General features: G+C 33.1%; 1 protein-coding gene across 5 annotated transcripts in view; it reads left to right on the forward strand.

Moving 5' to 3' along the window:
• Window positions 1-6,302: 6,302 nt before the first annotated feature.
• Window positions 6,303-20,583, forward strand: part of sns (nephrin adhesion molecule sticks and stones) — a 515,450-nt gene continuing 501,169 nt past the window's right edge. For all 5 annotated transcript variants that reach the window (XR_012722648.1, XM_075309654.1, XM_075309651.1 and 2 more), the window contains exon 1: window positions 6,303-8,764. Coding sequence is in view for 4 of the 5 variants with exons in the window: in XM_075309654.1 (XP_075165769.1) it covers window positions 8,494-8,764 (271 nt within the window). In the remaining variant the exon portion in view is untranslated. The remainder of the gene's footprint in view (window positions 8,765-20,583) is intronic.

The following is a 20,583-nucleotide window of genomic DNA, read 5'->3' on the forward strand; positions in this document are numbered from 1 at the left end:
AACCCTAGGTGCTCCGGATAATTTTCGTAGTATGTTTGAATGGAATATTTTTAATGAATTTCATAACTTTCCCCACGTCTTCGGTAAATTTAAAGTAAATCGGAGATGTTTAGTTTTTTCATTATACTTTACAAAAAGTTGAGCAAATTGAAAGTCCCCTGCCAAATATCGAAAAATAAAGTAGCTATTATAATTATGGCAACACGGGATTAAGCAAATGACGCGCGTTTCGAGTGTTTTATGTAAAGAAGCGCATCCAGAAAATGCCACGGTTTGGTGCGATTTATGGCCTGGTGACTAGAGGTGTGCGCGTGACACGAAATTATCGTGACACGCGTGATTCTCGCGTGATTCTCGCGTGAATCACGTGAGTCGTGAATAAAATCTGAAGCAACTCTCGTGAATGTGCGTGAATGGGACTGCAACAAATATGTCGCGCTTGAGTAATAAAATCGGTTCGTGAATGTGTGTGAATAAAGTTTCTGCAAAATCATGCTCACGAAAAAAATCAAGATTTAATTCTTACTCGTATGTTAACTGAAATTGATCTAGCTGTCGAACTATACTTTATTTATGGATTTTGTTACCCTTTCTCATTCCCGATGGGAAAATGTCATGAGTCTTGTGAATTTGTCGTGAGTCACGTGAATTGTCGTGAATCGTGCGTGAGTCTGTAAAAGTACTTCGTGCGTGATTACTGCTTTTCATTTCGTGAATGTGCGTGACTGTGAGTGGCTACGACACTTATCGTGCGTGAGCGTGCGTGAATAAATATTTGACTTCGTGAATGTGCGTGAGTGTGAGTGAAATTTCACTCACGCGCACACCTCTACTGGTGACATCATTGGACTGTACTTCTTCAAAGATGATTCGAATCGTAACGTAACTGTGAATGACCAGCGCTACCGTGAGATGATATCCAACTTTTTGTGGGCTATGTTATACAGACAAGCCCGCATCAATTGATGCATTGAAAGGCAAGATTGAAGCATTTATTCGTAAGACACTGACCGGATTGTATGCCAAAATTGGACAAAGCGATGGACTATTTGAGACACAGTCGCGGTCAACATTTGCATGAAATAATCTTCAATCCCTAAATTATATGGACCGTACTATAGATTCAAATAAAGATTTCATACTGTTTTCAGAAGTTTTGTTTTTTTTTTTTTTTTTTTTGAAGCATTAGTGTTAGTGTTTTCATTATTTTTTTCTTCATTGTTTTATTGCTTCAAAATTGAGCAGGCATTAACCCTCTAATGCCCAATCCCGCCTTTAGGCGGGCTTAATTAAATCAGTAAGCTTTTAGTAACACGCACCTTAAGACAACAAAAATGAATAAAATAAAAAGAAAACTTAGTTAAAACTATTCAAGAGGCTTTACAGCATATACTGAATTTTATCGTATAATTTTTTCTTGTTTAGTTTTCTTCTTTTTGTGTCGTTAACATTGAATATTTAATCCGCTGGCAAAAAATTCGGGCATTAGAGGGTTAATTAATTAATTTATATGTTTGTTTATATATTGTACTCTTAAATTATTTCGTTTTTCTAAATTCGTGATTTCTTTCAATTATTTAATAATATTCCATTGTTAGCTTTAAGATATTACTTTTTCTTTCAACCATTACGGAGTTTATCCTCGTACTGTAACGATAAGAATTCTATGTTCTTATTGTGCAAGATTTAATAATAATAAAAAATACAAATACAAAAATACATTATGAGGGCGGTTCGGAAACTTCTTAGCCTATCAATGAAAGAGAATAGTTAGTTTTTCAAAAATATTTTTATTTTTCAATTTAATCTCCTGAAACTTCAATACACTTAGTCCAACGCTTTTCTAGCAATTCTATCCCTTGATTAAAATAGTTTTCCTCAAGGTCTTCAAAATGGTGGTTTACAACTGTAATTGCATCTTCATTTGAGGTAAAACGCTTGCCAGCAAGAAATATTTTTAGATTTGGGAACAAGTAAAAGTCACTGGGAGCTAAATCAGGAGAATAAGGTGGGTGGTCAAGCAACTCGTACTTTAATTCGTTGATTTTAGCCATTGTTAAAACACTCTTGTGCGCTGGTGCGTTGCCTTGATGAAAAATTATTTTTTTGTGTTGTAAGCCAAGACGTTTTTCTCGAATTTGTACATTTTATTGTTCCACAAGGTTGCAATAGCACTCTGAATTTATTGTTTTACCCTTTTGCAGATACTCGTAGTCAATCAATAAAATACCTTTGAAGTCCCAAAAAACCGTTGCCATAACCTTACCAGCCGATTGAATTATTTTTGCCTTCTGTGGGACACTTCCTCCAGCTTCAGTCCATTGTTTGGATTGTTCTTCTGTCTCTGGAGTATAGTGGTGGATCAACAGTTATGAAACGACGCTTAAAATCAATTTTATTTCGCTTAAAACGATCCAAACAAGCTTGAGAAATGTTCATTCTTATGCGTTTTTGATCGACTGTTGACAAATGCGGCACCCATCTTGCAGAAAGCTTTTTCATCTGTAGTTCTTCATGCAAAATTAAATGGACACGATTATTTGAGATGCCCATGATATTAGCAATTTCACGCACTTTTATTCGTCGATCATTTAATACCATATCATGCACTTTGGCTAAAATTTCTGTTGTTGTTGCTGTTTTTGGACGTCCACTACGTGGTTTATCTTCAATGCTTGTACGACCACGTTTAAATTCAGCAACCCAATTTTTTACTGTTGCATATGAAGGAGCACTTTCACCTAACACATTCACCATATCATTATGAATTTCTTGTCCCGATAAACCGTTTTTATGTAAATATTTAATAACAGCACGCATTTCTAATTTTTCCATTGTAAAAAAATTGCGAATGCGTCTTTTTTGAACACCTGTTTCTATATGAAGGAGTTGCCAGATCGAAACAAAATTTAACATGTGTTCATAACAGAGATGGAAGTTTCCAAAACACTTCACTTTTTTCTGTTTAAACCGCGCTTTTTGTGCTAGGCTAAGAATAATCACCTATTATATCCGATTATCTATCTAACAAAGTTAAATTAGTCTTTGAATTTAACTTTGGGAAAACCCTTTATGTACATCTTGATATGATCCCTCCACTTCTCAGCAAAACAGCAAATACTATAAAAATGTTCTTTTTGGATTCGAAAGTAGTGCAAAATTGACTGAGAAACAATGAATTTTTTATTGGCGGAAATCATTTTATTAAGATCTAAATAAAGATTTCATTCATATTTTTATCGTGTGAGTTTTTATGTTTTTTGAAAATTTTCCAATTTTCAACAGCTCTTAAAATTATCATTCTTACACTGTCTCAAAAAATTGTCCGTACATCCAACTATATTTCACTCTTTTTAAAGTAATTGTCAGATTTTATTGAATGGTGTCTTGTTTTAAAGTATGTATTTCAGCCTATTTTGAACCCTTTACCATACACCCTCCACCACCATGTTTTATGGTAGCTTTTAAATTTTTGGTTTGTAGTGCTGTGTTTTCTTTTCGCCACACAAATCTCCTTCCATCTGATCCAAATATGTTGAACTTGCTTTCGTCCGTAAAAATTACCGTCTCCCAGAAGCTTTCTGGCATATTTACGAACTTCATGGCATGGCATTACATTCTTTTTTGATATGTAGGGTTTCTTACGTGCCGCACATGCCTTATATTGGTTCATATGCAGAAATTTTCTGATGGTTTGTGGGTTGGCAATTATATTCTCATGATTCTCGATACTTTCAGCAATTTTTACAGCACTTATCTTTGGATCTTGCTTCACCATTCGTTTAATTTTTCTCCCAAGTCGCAAATCAATGATTTTTGGACGCCCTCTTCCAGGTAGCATTTCGATAGATCCTGTCTTTTCGTAATTTTGGATTACATATTGAACAGATGGCCGTGATCTGGAAACGTATTCCGCTATTTCTCCTAAGCTTTTGCCGTCTTTTTTTAATTTTTATGATCAATTTCTTGATTTCAATCGGAATCTTAGTATGGGAGTTAGTTTTTTCGCACATTCTATGAAAAATTTATTTTAACAAAGAAATTAAACGATTGAAAATTGCACGCAGAGAAGGAATATGATCACCTCAAACATGTTTCAAGAGCAAAATGTTATTTTTGTATGGTGACCATGTAACATGTTTGTCACTAAAATGTTATTTTCTCGTCAAATATAACCTGCTTGCCGAAATCAGATACATGATTTCCGAGAAAATAACATGGTTGCGAAAACCATGTTGCATGGTCACCACCCAAAAATAACATTTTGCTCTTAAAACATGTTTGAGGTGATCATATTCCTTCTCTGGGTGTGCAAGAGAAACACAGATTTAATAAATAATACCAAATAGTAAACAACCGTTACATATGTTTTGGTATTCAAGATAAGTGTATGTTGTACGGACAATTTTTTTACTTCACTTTTTAGACATTTTCCTATTTACCTCAACTTCTGCTAAAAAATAGTGGCTGGCAACGACTTTTTCAATTGTGCACACATGAGAAACACAAAATATTGCAAAAAAGTGTTTAAATAATTCATGTTTGAGGTATATATCATGAAATTCGGCAACATTTTTATTTAACTTAAGGATGTACGGACAATTGTTTGAGACAGTGTATATACGTCTCTAAAATTTGAAACATAATGTATTTGTATACTCGAAGCACGCAACTGGAAAACTATATTTCAATTCATAGATCTCATTCCAGTATGATTTTGGATACAGGTGTCCGTTTATTCATGATATGCTTTGTAAGGATATATGACAATTTGCTACTTCTTCCTGGTAATGGCCCGTGGCAAATCGGATAGTTGAAAAACTATATGTGTATTTTTCGTAGTAACATAAGAATTTCAACTTTATTATCCTTAAGCCATTGTTTACGTTTGAATGTTTGGACAAATACGTGGAAAGCAGGAACCACATACATACAAACACTTGCACATATTTGAATATACGATAGAGTATGGATTGACGAATCCTCACGTGCACATGACCAACGCAACATTAAACATTCGTAGCTCACAGCACCGCATCTAAAGCAGAACTATACTACACATGTTTTCGGAGTATTTGTCTCATCCGTACTCGTCTCCCATACTCCATGCCTCTTCCTCAGGCAACTCTCAAGAGTATGGTACAAATGACACCGTTGTTCGTGCGTGCGTATGTGTTACTGTGAAAATGTATATCTACACTCGCAATTGAATGAGCACGAGGTCTACGTGTGTATTCGTGTGCGTTGGTGGAGGCAGTGGAGCGTAATTCATAATAGATGACTAACAAGAGCTCTCCACACGACACAGTGACGATACACAGCAACATATGTCCACCGTAATAAATAGTATGCGATAATTGAAATAATAACGGCGGCCGGGAGGATTAAAAGATTCGCAAAACAATTGTGAACCTGCGGCAGGAGGACACATTGCTGCTGCTTGTTCGTTCTCGGCAAAACTTTTCCAATGGAGAGAATTGGCAAGCCCAGCCAAAGAGGAAAATTAATTTCTCTCTTCACAATGAGTACCTTATTGATGGGTGAAGATTGGAATTTTGGCGTGGACAGTTGTTATTATATCATCTATTCCTTTAAAAGTTGATACACATGGAAATTAATTTAGAATTAATTGTAATTTTTAATTTTGTCATAATTGCAAATTATTTCTTTTCATTTGACAGTTCCATGTTGAACAAGTTCATTGGTTTTCACTTTATATTTGTTTATGTACCCACACTTGTGACTTGCCACTCAATTCTAGATAGGCAGCCAGCTTCTTTTGGCCACTGCGCAATGCAACCCCCATTGAGTTGAGGTTTTGTTTTGCTAATATGCTAATACAATCAAACAGTGTTTTTGGTCAAGAGGCTGAATATATGAGCGAGTGTAAACAGAGAGCATTGGGGGAGCAGAGTATTCGAATTTCGAAAGTGAAACTGGTTTGTTACAAGACCCACATGTGTTTTGCCCACAGTCAAGCTTAACTAAACTCTCTGGCTCTCCATGGTCACTAAACGCATATGCGCCTCTCCAATTTAGCCTCTCTCGCTCTCTCAATACAACTAAATACGCTCTCATTTGGGCTCTGCTTGCAGCCTCCAGAAATATAGCAGAGACTTGTCAAGTGTACCATTGCGTGTGTTTACACGTTTTCACTGGCCTCTTATGCGTGTGTGTATGTGAATGTGTTCTTACTCCGTGAGAGCTAGCCATCGTGCAAGTGTTCTGTGTTTAGCTGTTGCGCTGCAGTCATGAGAATGCCTATGCGGAAATTGCCGTTAGTTCGGTTTTAGCTCTGAATCGGCATTGACGGTAAATTTCATTGGGTTACGCGCATTCATTTCGTTTTGCTTTTCCACTATCCAAGTGCTGGTGTAAAGAAAGGAAACAAAAACACCAACCAACACATGAAAAGTTCTTCTTTCGGAAAATTTCGACTATTGCATATATCCGCCTCAGCAGCAACAATCCCTCTCCTGGCCCTGCCATCGGCATTGGAGTCATGGGGAAGTGTCAAAAGTGATGAACAAAAGAAGAAATGTGATAAAGCATGTAGTGGAAACAAGTGTACAAGAAAAAGAGTTTTAATCCAAAGGAAACATAAAAACCACATATCCAAAGGAGTATTGTCATCAATAAATCATGCATGTTCATATTGTGAAAAATTGAAAATGAAGAAATCTACGACATCCTAAAGATGTCCAGTGGTTACTCTCAGTGGTGCTAGCAATTATCCTCTTCTTGACTTGAAAGTTGCGTCTCCGTTATCTTCGTGTCGGTCTATGCGTAAATTTCGTCGTAATAGTTGTGTAGGGTCGCGTTCGTCCTGTGCGAGAAGAAACAAATGCGTAAAGAGCATCTTCGAAAAAAGAATTTGGAAATGAAAGAATCGCAAAATAAGTGAAACCAGTGCAAATATTTCGCAAAATAATTATTCACAATTAATCCTGCTATTATTTTGGTGTAAACAAAGTGTTACGGTTACAGATGATAATGATGCTAATACAGTGATACAAAGAAAGAGAGAGAGAGAGAAAGAAAAGAAAGCCCTTATTAAAAGAAACGACAAGCCCTTTATAAAACGGTGAATCCAACAGAGCAGAGCAATAATACCAACAAACAATAACAAATTAACTCGGGACGCCTAGAGTACCCGAATAATGACTACTATTAGACGAGTTTATGGTTGCGGCACGTTTATGGGACCTAATTAGCAACTCCTATAGATTCAGCTGATGTAAGCATTAAATCACACACATACACAAGTACGCTGAAACGCGGTAACTAAAGAAGCTGATGAAGCAGCCTCGTTTACGGAAAATAGTGGCCAGAAATAAATAAAAAATCCCATTTTGGTCACCAATCTTCTTAGACACTATAGGCAACCAAACATATGCTCACCACATGCTGATACGCTACGGTGGAACATAGGCCAGGAGTACTTCAATACAATTCATTGACATCGTAAACCCTGTGAGCAAGTGAGTGTGTGAGTGTGCCGTTTGACATCACCCCCCACATGAGGAGTCGATGAATCCATTTATTTGATAGGTTTTAGATATGCGTAGCCAAGGATAGCAACGGCAACTTGGGTACCAAAAATCGCATCATATTGAAATGCCTATAAAAAGACGTTTTTATGACGGTAAACAATAAAACAAAAACAACAATAACAAAAGGAATAATATTACGGAAAAGGAAACTAAAAACTTGGTTCGTCAACGATCAATGAATGACATTGGCAATCTTGGACGATGGTGAGGAGTCAGTAAACCGTTTAGTTGCCCCATGACTCAGGCCACCATATCGGTTGATGTTTACAATGCTGTCGCCGCGGTCTTCGTCCCGGGGAAAATTGTAATGCAAATCTTCCAGAAACAAAACGAAAACGTTAAGGAATCCTTAATAAAATGTCAAAAATGCCAACAGCATCGACATTTCAATTTTAAATAAATTTCACTTTGTCTTCCTTCGTCTCGACCGATTTAATACCTAAAGGGAAGACATCATCAACAGACGTAAAGCACGAACCAAGATTACAAACCATCGCAGTGTGGTACAACTCAAATAAACGCAGATGAAAGCAAAAATACCAAACAGCACATGTTTGTTACTTTAGTAGCTTTATGGAGCGGATTACAAATGTTCCAAGGAGAGAATAGAAACGTATTTCTGTAGGACGCCTAGTTTGTACGAAAATGGTGTTCTCATCATTGCCAATCATAGGTCTCGAATGGTGTCCCTCCTAGCGTTAATGTACGCACTACGTTCAACAACAAAAGAAACCAAAAAGTGCAGCCATTAGAAAACCAAAATATTAAACAATATCAAGCTATAAAACTTTTAACTCAACCAATCTACTATCTCTGCCCTCTACTTCTTTAGTCATTGGCAGAAGAAGAATTCTACGTTAATCGCCTATCTCAACGTTTAATCATAACAAAAACTATCTCTGTCACCCACATTTAAACACACACACTTACACAATCCTATATGCCAAAGAGAAACATAATGGAATCACCAGATCCTGGACAAATGCCTCCTGCTGTGGCAACAAATAGAACCAAAACTGCAGATGCAACTGCCTCCAGCAATGCTTGTCACTATTGTCATCGTCTCTATCAGGAGCAATGTTATCAACAGCAACATTGCCGCAGCCACCACCAACAACAGTATAATCACAACTCTCAACATCGTCAACATAAACATCAGCAGCGGCAACATGCACGGCATTGGATTAAAAGTCTTCAATTTGTCTGCTATGGTAAGTGCAACAGCGACATTTGTAATGCAAAATTCCAATTTTTCATTTCTCTTCTGCATCACCATGAGAATTCCCTCGTTGTCGTTGTCGTTGGCGGTGCTCTAGCTCTTTGTCTCTCTGTCCGTCCGTCCGTTTGTCTGTGGTTCGTTCATCCTTTACTTTCGGCGACGTCATCGCCCTGCCAAAGCCAACATAGTACATTAAAATAATTATTTTCCATAATTTGTAAGGGTGTGCGTGTGTGTAAGAGAATGTGGGATATTTTTCCATATTTATACACTGTAGCGACAATCGACGAGTAATAACGACTGCAATTACAGTACAGATGGCTAGAGGTAACAAATATTACCAGTGTTGCCACAAAGCGGCATCTGCCCATACATTTGTCATCAAGCTCATCAATACATAATTCCATTAATGTCGTATAAGATCACAATTCTGAAGTATCTCAATGTACAAGTGAACTGTTTTATGGGAAGGATTAACTACCTCTTGCAAAAATTTAACTAAATTGTATTCCATGTTTTGAGATTTCTATCATTCGTTGTTAAAACAACGAGAATATACTGAGATTTTTTTACGAAATTTTTCCTTCTCATAAAGTACACACAAATATTTTTTTCTGATTCAATTACGAAATTAATTGATCCAATTAATTTTTTAATTGAAATGTCTTCAATCACGAAAATGATAGTATCAATTACAGTTTTAATTGGACATTAAAAAAATACGTAATTAAACAATTAATTGATTTCATTAGCAAATTTCAATTAATTTTTTAATTGATGTTGATTGCAAACCTCAATTAATTTTTTCATTAAAAACATAACTATTTTTATTTATTTTCTTAACTGACTTAGTGGATTGTTTAGTTAAAAATTAAAAAATTTCCATCATTTATTTTAATTGACTTAGTATGATTAAAAGGTTAATTGGATCAATTAATTAAATTAATTAAAATTTTCATTCATTGACTTAATTAACTTAATGTTTACTTAATATTGATTAAAAAGTTAATTGTTGAAAAAATTGAAAAATTTTTCGACATTAATCAACTGTTTAATTGGAAATATTTTGGTGATGTTTTTTTTTTCTGTGTACTAAAACTAAAAGTAAAGAAAAGAAATATTGTCGCCACAATCATTACCATCTTAATCAAGTGTAAGAAACCTTATTACAAACAAATCTAGATATAATTCGACGTTCTAACAAAAAATGCCGAAATAAATGTTCAATGGTATTGAAATCCTGAAAAAATACTGATATTTGTGTTTTTACATACAGAGTGGAATGTTATTTTAATTTTATTATAAAATAGAGAAGCTCTATTACAATTTTTCAGTGAGCCTGAAATATTGGGCTGCCACTATACCTAATCTAAATTATGCTGAAACAAACGTTGGCTAAAGAATTTTTCAGGTGGATCAGTTAAAGGATAATTTTAATATATCCTAGAAAATACGACACTGAGTTAAGTCTTTGGTAGTATATTACTATTTTATTGTTAAGATCTTTAAAATATAATTTATATACAGTAGGAAATAATATTTATTGATAAATTAAGCAATTTAGTATTATTTTAGTTAGAATTGGGCTATTTAATGTTGGCAAATTTTGATGATTTATCCCTATTATTTGCGCTATCTTAAAAAAGCTTACTTTAAAAAAATGCTTGACGCATCGCCGTGTCGACTTATCGCAAATACAATTTCTCCAATTTCTTTTTCATCAAGGTTCATTCCGGTAATTGTTCCATGTTCTTCATCTGAAAGTTCACTTCCCCGAGGCACTTTCTCTAAAGATTAAAAATTTACACTAAATTAAAATAATAACAAAAAACAATTTAACTCACCCACGATCTATGTTTATTATTTACAACGAAACTGTAATGATCATATTCTCTCGTCAGTGAAAAGAACGCAAATGTTGTATAATACAAACGACCAAATTAAGATTTGCCCACCATAAAATTTTTCAGTTGAATTTTTTACCGTTGGGTTTTCAAGATTCACATGGTTTATTCCCATATATGTACATGTGTATGTACATATTACATAGACGCTACAGATTTACCCCCATATTCATAAAAGTTAATGTAAACTTTAAACCTACTATTACCATACAAATTCCTTCGATAAACCTTGACTAAATTATTATGAATATGGACATTAATGTGTTGTGACGTATTAAAGAGAGTAGAGAGATAGAAATACTCAAAGACGCATTCGTAATATTAACGAACCCATTTAATTAATATGAGGAAAGATATCAATTTGAAATATATTTTTCAAATATCCATTTCATTACATTAATGATCACTTTCGTTTTATAAATGAAATTAATGAAACTACACAACTAATGGGCTCCAATTTCTAAACTCAAACGAGTACTTGTTGAGATGCCTATACATACAAAGAAAATTTCTTTAAAATTGAGCCAACGAATATTTTTCATTGATATAACGAAAAATTTTCATTAGTGCAATGTTACGTTGATTAACAATGATTAATAACGAAAAATTCGTTATATTAACTAATTTGTTTCACTTTTAATGACACATTTCGTTAATTTAACGAAACTTTTTCTAGTAGTGTAGGTCAAAGTAAAATCAGTTTTTCACATGTAAACCAATTTTTTCAAGTTAACACCCTTATATTGCAGGTGACGACGACAAATGCATTTTAAACAAGTTGAAGAACAATAGTAATGTTTTCCCGTTGTTTAAGAACATTTCGTTTTTCGAAGAAATAATTGGAGTTAACATTTTTAAAATTATCCTTAGAGCCACACAAAGTTAGAAACGGAATCCGAAAGTTACAAATTTAGGTAAAATTAAATAATAAAGTAATTAAAACATATTTAAATTGGATACAGAAATTTAATTAAATTAAGATTTAGATGTACACTTTCTTCATTACCAATGGGCGCTGAATATCATCTGCAAGGCCATATATTTACAGGCTCGTAGCAAGATAATAAAATTTCTTCAATATTGGTAATTTATTTATAACAGCAACTGTCATTAGTTAGAAGAAACTTAATATTTATTTTCTATACACTTAAAAATCTGAGAATCAAAATACATCGGTTAAAGATTTTTTATCTGGAATCTTATGGTCTTTAAGACCATTGAAAGTATGACTTCCATTTACAATTTTTTGCTATTTAATTTATATTGGACTTTAGGTGTCTCCATAGGGAATAAACTACAGTCTCCATAGTTTATTGGACATTTATTTCACTTTGCATTTTTCAAAGGCATTCGAAAATAATAAAGAAGTTCCCTGGACCAAAGATGACATTGATGATAGCAATATGTACTACCCCAGCCCATCCGCCGGGACAATGTCGTATTGTCGATTTTATAGGGAGTTTTGTTTTTTTTTTGTTTTGCAATCGTAAAATTTTGTGGCCAACCAATATTCAGGCAGTTATTTTCGGCTACTTCCGTTATTGCTCTACTCCTGCCATTGGTCACATTGGAATCATTTCAATTTTGTTTTATTTGCCAAATACTTGTACTCGAGAGTGTAATCGTTTTTAAGTTTACGACAACGCTTGCAGAGCGTTGTACATTAAACAGACCATTTTAAAATGATATAAAACGGCCCACAAAAGAAAAAAAAATAAAATAAAGCAGAGTAGCTCTCGGTATCTGCCACTAAATGGTAAATGGAACAAGAGACTGTGGGACGGACGTTAAAGATAACCCACTGATTTGTAGTTGGGGAATTGAATCAGAGACCGCACTTAAATCGAACACCAAACATGGATTGGAGTGTGGCACAGTGCGCTTTCAACGCGGTGTCTTCAATCACTTACGGCGGATTTATGTGTGTTTGTGTGTAAGAATGTATAAGGGGGCGTAATGCGTGATGCAATTGATTTTGGTTGCTGTCTTGTGACATTATAGCACAGTGTGTCAAAAGGTTTCTATATTTGTTACCGTTGTAAAACCACCATGTTGGTATAAACTCGTAGTATTCAATAACAAAAACTAAATCAGAAATCTATTTACTAAATAAATGATAATATCTACTTAAAATAGATAATTAAAAAAATACACAAAAAAATATTTTTTGTTTTCAATCACGGACTTAATTGATCCAATTAATTTTTAATTGAAATGTCTTCAATCACAAAAATGATAGTATCAATTAACAAATAATTGAAAGTCAATTAAAAAGTTAATTGATCCAATTAACAAAAATTAATTGATACTATTAATCTTTGTGATTGGTTTTTTGTTTTAATTAAAAAAATGTTGAATTAGTTAAAATTTTAATTGAATATTGTTTAAACCCCAATTAAGATTTTAATTGGAAAAAATTTAGTGAAATTTTTTCTATGTATATTTACTAAACAACTACAAAAAGCGACATTTGAAATATATCATATATGGGATTAAGAGAGACTATGAGTTTATGCCGAGTATTGAGTTCGTTTTTGAAAAAAACCTCAAATTTGTGCAATATTACACATGCATGTTATTCCCGTGTTATACAAAAAAGTGTTCGAAAAGCGCTTTTAAGAGAACATTGTATGTCAATATATTAATTATAGTACTGGACCAAAGACCATAAATTTGGGAAGATGTGAATTGGTCTTGATAGTGTTAGTAGATTAGTATCATACTTGTAGGAAAACCGCACCTAACTTATTGGTTTGATGATGACGATTTTTATTTTCCTATTTTAATGAAAATTCGTACAAAGACCATAAATTCCTGAATTTAGTAATTATTTTGTGGTGACAGACGTTTATGTAAAACATTCTCAATATTACGAATTCCCTTTTGAATTTCTGACAACAATGTAAAATAAATTATATTCTACGCTTATTATATATTCTAAAGATAGCTGAAAGTGTTATACTTAGGATCATGTAAATATGCTGTTGTTCCAAAACTAAAAGTTTCGTCCAAAACAATCTGCATCTTTTATACCCTGTCTTTCGAGTTCAATTTATATAAAATGACTGGTACAGAGAAAATTTAAACTGCGAGAAAAATTGATAATATGTTTAACGGCCAATTTCATGTAGCTCCGTTAGGCTTTAACTGACAGTTAACAGAAAGAAAAATGAAAATATCTTTTCGGCGGTTAACTTTAACTGAAAAATTTTCAGCAGTTAAGTTTCTAACTGACATATGGAATATATACGCAAGATGACAGATATTTTCATATCACGGTTTAAAAGTTCGATAGCTAACGTAGCAATAACGGAGCTTCATGAAAATGGGGGTAAAACCTTTTCTTCTCAATAAACTTGATCGCAGTTCGCCTCCAGTACATTTAAATTAAAAGTTCATAAATTATATTTTTTGTTTTGAGTAGAGTGCTTTATTCTGTGTTTTCGAGAATATATATTAAAACTTTCACCATATAAAAAGGTCCAGCACAACTATTTCTTTACCTCAATGGGGGGAAAACCTCCTATAACGAAGTCTGAAAGTATGTCGCTATTTGAAGTTTTACAAAGAATGCATGAAAAGCCCAGTCAACATGGAAGCATTATATAGCGCAGTGTTTATCTGTACCTTGTATTGAACCCACTAATGTGATTTTATATTGTTAAATAGGACCATGATATGATCAGAATCGATTAAACGAAAACCCTAGTTCAAGTGTCATTAAAAGATCTCAAGCAATTTGTAAAATATTATAGAATTCGTCCTTAGTTTGCATGAAATTTCGTAACTTGACTATGAAGATAAAAAATATGTCAAAATAAGAAACGTCTCTCAAGACTCTATTTTAAATACGTACGTATTTTACTTGAAACATACTGTAGATAATATTCAATTTATATTCAATCTACATTGAATTTTAAGTTTTACTTAGCACATTTATGAAGAACTTTTATACAAAGTTATGAAAAGAAAAATTAATAGAAATTTGTTTCCCAATACAAGTTCGCAGAACCTAAGTTTAAAAGTGAATTGCGTCTAAAATAACACCTCACTTCTTTCACTCTAAATCAATACCAAAGTCATTCAAATAGAAACAAACTCTGTTTAGATGGACACGCTTGGACATGCATCCATATAAGAAGGTACCGTTAGTTTTAACTGACCAGTGCAGACATTCAATTACCAATGAGACCAAAGAAATGTGTGTTCACAGTAATAATCTGTCGGTTCATACGTTAAGGTCAAGTTCAAATTTAACTATTTAAAAGAAGTAAATTAATGATACTACTTTAAATTACAAAAAACTTCTACGTCAAGAATCACAGTTGAGATTAGAAAACAAGATATTGATATACAAAACAACATTAAAATCAATTTGAACATAAGGAATTGAACTTTATTTTACATCAATCAATTCAAATGCTGTGATTATGCAAGGAAATAAAACTAAACCTTTCAGGATGATAAATGAATTAAAAAGACTGAAAATGAAAACACTTATTACTTACTCGATTTTCCCTTTCTAACATAAGTCTTATGACTTGTACATGCAAATAAGCATGTTCTTGAGTTTAAAATGCCAAATGTACTATATGGCACACTGTGCATCGCCATATCGAAATGGTTGAGGTCGCCCTGTAAAAGATATGGAAAGACAACACCAAACTAACTAAGAAGCCATTTGCTTAATGATACTGTCAATGCCGTTGTCCTGATTGCTCAAGTCATGCGTTCCGCATACACCGTGGGGACAAAAAAAAAATTCTCATTACGATTAGAAACTGAGAGGAAGCCAATGACAGAAACAGGAACAGACGTTAGATGGACGTACCAACGACCGAAAGATACCGATATCCGTCATTTGTTCCTAATAATGTTTCTTTGATTGGTTCGATGATGATGGCTTTTCATTTGTCCCTTGTTGCGTATATTACTACTCCTCATGTTTTGGTCAGTGTGGTCTCTAATAATATTCATCATCAATGTCCTCCTCATCAGTGTAGTGAAAGACATTGATGTCAATATCGTCATCGTTGTCATGGCATTTCCATTTGATGTGGCTTGGGCTGGGAACCCGTCGAGATGGTGTAACAAGTCAGAGAACACTCAACAGAGCGAAAACTGGTTTTTATGCATTACGTGACACAACAAAACCTGGCGACTTTCTTTCCGTCATCGCGGAAACGCAAAAACACTGATCGGCCTGCGTCCAATGAAGCAGGCGACGAGGTCCGTAGAATTCAGAATACAAGCAACCGCAAATTTGTGGCAGTGCCGGTAAAATGAATGGAAGTGGCATGCCACATCTCATAAATGTACGTACGTACCTATGAATGTTTATAAGTGCAACTGCTGTATACGCGCCGTGTCTCACACAAAACGTGGTCAAATATAATTAACGGAAGTTCGATATTCCATCAATTTGAATGTCACTCACAAAAACACACAACTTCTCTATACATTGGCAATAGCTACAGGTATGCCTTAATCGATACGTTTTCTTTTATCAGGGAATTTGTTGTATGTAGTCGTGGAAATATTTCCTTTTTCACATAAATCGCGTCAATGGAAAAAATTGTAGTGAATAACATTGTAAATTTATTTATATTTGAGGAAAACAATAATTTTTGTTTGAAAGATCAATTAAATTAATTCAATTCGAAAATAATTGGAAACTCAAGTTTAAGTTTACCACATAGATATTACCCGCACAATGAAAAAATATTGTCAGGAGGCCATGTCCTTCAAATACGAATGAAAATTTTGCTTAGCATAGAAAACGCATTTCTCTAACATATAGTTTGTTTCTTTGTCCAAAAGTCGATAAACTTTTCAAGTCGTATTGTCCTTATAATCATCACATAGATTTGACTTAACAATGGGTATCATAACATGAACGAAAACATTTTTGGAGTAAAGGTCAACTTAAAAATTGACTACAAAGCAAAAAATCGTTCATAAAGAGGACATGTTTTCAACACAAACATAGCATAATTCCTACTAGAAGTCGAGCCTGAATTTGGAAAATAAAATTGTCGTTTGCTCGGTTTTAAAGGACTTTGATAGCATATGAAGAAAACACGCTGAAAAAAAAGAAAATTTAATTTGCTTCCTAGAGTCAAGCAAATCCTTACTTGAATTCTCCGCTTCTTTAGCTAGGAATCAATACCAAAATCATTAAAGTAATTACAAAATCTTTGGAACAAAATAAGCTGTTTTTTTCATATTTACCAGAGATGAATAATGTTGGTAAAAAAGACTCTGTAGTTATTCTCGTTATTCTCTATTCTTTAATGAAATCAAATTGTTTATTTGTAAATAAAAACTTATTTTTTAAGATACAACCACTATTAAAAAAACACACATTTTGTTTGATTTTTTTTTTTTTTGAAAAATGTAGTATGCAGATTTTCTTTATTTGCCATTTTATATATTTTTTCGGAGGAATCGGGGATCTTGTGCATTTAAGGGTTAATTCAATTACACAGCTCGCATTTGTCATATTTTTATAAATATTTTATCAAAACAACTGCTAATAATTTAGAAATGGTGAAGTTTTGAAACTATTTCAGCTTGTATTTATGTATTAAAAATCATAAAAAATTATGTATTTTATAAAATGGAAATTTTTAGTTCACATCCCAAACACTGAAATGGTGAACATCCGTCATATAACAATCTAATGTCAAATGCATCGCTTCGGTGCACCACTCCCGGACCCAAAAATAAAAATTTTCTATGAATTTAATAACTCGTAAAAAGATACATATATGTATGTATATGCAATCCCACAATGCATATGAATGTGTAAATATCCACGATTCACAATAAGTATTTAGGACTAAACATTGTACCGGCTTAACACAGCTACACCGAAAAAAAAAAGATTACTATTTTTTATGAAAAATTAACTAACCCATAGTAAGAATGACCATGATTTGGCGCCAAAGATTTTTTTCATCTAGATAAGTTCATTATTTTCTTATAAACTAGTTTATGTATTGCATCGTATTTTAGTTCATTATTACTACGCTGTGGGAAGAATGTACTTACACTCATTCAAAATATTTCTGCTATCCGGAAAGATGAACAAAAATGTAGAGAAATTGAGGAATTAAAGGTACAACAAGCCTCTATATAACTAAGAAATTTTTCGTACAATAAAAGTCAATTTGCTATAACCACCAGTACTTTTTTTCAAAAAATTATTATTATATTACACAAAACTATGGCTTATGAAATATTTTTATTCGTACGTTGGATGCAGTTACTTTTCGGTAGTTAGTAATTGCTTCTTCAAAAGAGTAATATTCTATGTTAGTAGGACTAAGTTAATTAATTTCAATTTCCATGTTTTCTATTCATATGAAAGATATATGGCATAAGTTGCTATTTTCATTGCATTTTTGTCCATTTTACCGATTTGGCTAGTTTTTGTTATGTGGATTTGCTTTATAAAAATATTATCAAATTCTATCGTATATTGATTTTTAACATACGGGTTTCAACAGTATTTTCTTAGAGCCAATAAGGATATCAGCTTAGTTAGCATTAAAGAAGATTTCAAAAAATTACTATTAGAAGGCCTGCAAATGAAAATAATTATTTTTATTAAGTTGAAATTTTAGTTTTTTTAAAAACGAACGAAATACCGCTTATAGAAAAACTTACCACATTGAAAAGAATCCATCCAGTAGGTATATCAGTGGAATCATATCCATGGACTAATGGGACATTTTCTTCTTTCTCTTCTCAGAATATATTTGAAATAAAATGTATTGTAAAATTAGACAGATCTAAAAATAACCAAAAATAAAGAATAAGTCGTACCAAAAAATTTAACTAACCTCGAACTTAGTACTCACCTTTAGGAATTGCTGTAACATGAAAAATATAGATTCAAAAAATGGTTGCATCTCCAACCTGTGATCCAGATGTAGAGTTAATATAGATCATCCTATTACCACTCATGTTGTATATTTTTTATGTAAATCAATTTAAAATCCGCACTAATTAACAGAAACATACAGTTCCTTAATTTGTGATTTGTTTTTGAGTTATTTATATTTTATCAATATAAAGGGTTTTTGTTTTCCCTAACACCACACCATTCACTTCTCAGTTTCTAAAACATTTCGAAAAAAAATGTATTTGTATTAATAAACACCAATACCGCACGCAAAATTTTGCAAAATGCCGCAATAAAACTCAAAGACAGAAATAGACATAAAGGACACATACCTACCGTAAAGACAAACAACTCCACACATACGATCCCTTTCTGATCTCGCTATTGCAACAAAACAACTATTACCACAAAAGATACCAACAACACACAAGAAACATTCCAGAAATTCATCCGTACTGTCTCTAGAATCAAAACAACAAAACAAAACAATCATACGAGATATACACAAAATGTCTCTACAAACGCCCTCACATGATGTAATGATTTCATTGCTCTCTTCTCACTTAATTTTCCAGTAACACATTTATTGATTAGTTGGAATTCTATCTACAGAATAAGGTAAAATATATTCCAAATTTACGAGGAATCTATAAAAAATGATATACACCCGTCAACGATCCTATTAACCCTCTAATGCCCAAGCCCGCCTTTAGGCGGTCTCGATTTAATAAGGAAGCTTTTGATAAAGCACCCCTTAAGACAACAAAAATGAGCAAAATAAAAAGAAAACTTATTTGAAACTATTCAAGAGGCTTTGCAGCCTATGCTGAATTTTACCGTATAAATCTTTCTAGCTTAGTTCTCTTGCTTTTGTGTCGTTAACATTGAAAACTGAATCAGCTGGCAAAAAAATTGGGGCATTAGAGGGTTAACTACTTTTTATTCTACTCTATCTAAAATGTTCAATGTGAAAAAATATTCCAACTTATAAAAAAAAAGTGGAATAAACTGTAGGTAGTAAATAGTCCACATTTCGTAGTAAGGTTTTTATATTGCCTATATATTTTTATAATACAATCAACGATGCATTAACTATTGTATTGGAAATTTATTTAATCCTTCCATCCATCCTTCCCATTTCGTAGTTAGTGAACAAAAAAAAAACATTTACTGAAATTTTATAAGATTTCCTTTTTTTTATTATTCATCTATGGAGTAATCCTTACAGACTAATAATGCTAAGTATTTAGTAATAGTGTTATATTTCTTTTTATAGTATATTTATCTTCTGAAAGATCAAAATATTTATAGTATTTATTAAACTCATCACATAGTCGGCGAACAGGATCGTGATTTTCAAAGTTTGTGCGAAAGTACTAAATGCGAAGCAGTTCAAAATTACGAGTAGGTCTTGACGGTATATTGAATGAGATACTGTTAAGAAGGAACTCAGATTTAAATCTACCATTAATAACATCAACCATAAAACAGATATTCAGCATAGTACGTCTACTTTTCAGTGTTGGAAATTTGACAAGTGAAAGTCTTTCCTTGTAATATGGCATGGTTTGAGGAGTCCAGTTGTTCCGACGTAAACAAAACAGTAGAAATTGCTTTTGTACCGATTTAACACGGTTGCAGTGTATTTGATACTATGGGTCCCATATTACAGATCCATATTCAAGGATTGGACGCACAAGTGAAGTGTACATTTTCCTTCTTACAAATGGATCAGAAAACTGATTTATTGACGGTCATAGATATGTGAGATCTAAAATCTAGTCTCCGATACAATAGTATTCCGAGATCCTTTAAGGATTCAACAGTTTCAAGCATGTCGTTATTAATATAGTAATTTGTATCTGTGTGGTTCAATCTATAAAAAGAGATGTGCTTGCATTTTTTATGTTCAGTTCCATCATATTTGGGGAACACCAGTTGTACATGCTATTTAGATCAGATTAAAGTAATGCTTGGTCATCACTATTCCGGATAATT

Source organism: Haematobia irritans, chromosome 5, assembly GCF_050003625.1.
Source record: "Haematobia irritans isolate KBUSLIRL chromosome 5, ASM5000362v1, whole genome shotgun sequence".
Taxonomy (NCBI): domain Eukaryota; kingdom Metazoa; phylum Arthropoda; class Insecta; order Diptera; family Muscidae; genus Haematobia; species Haematobia irritans.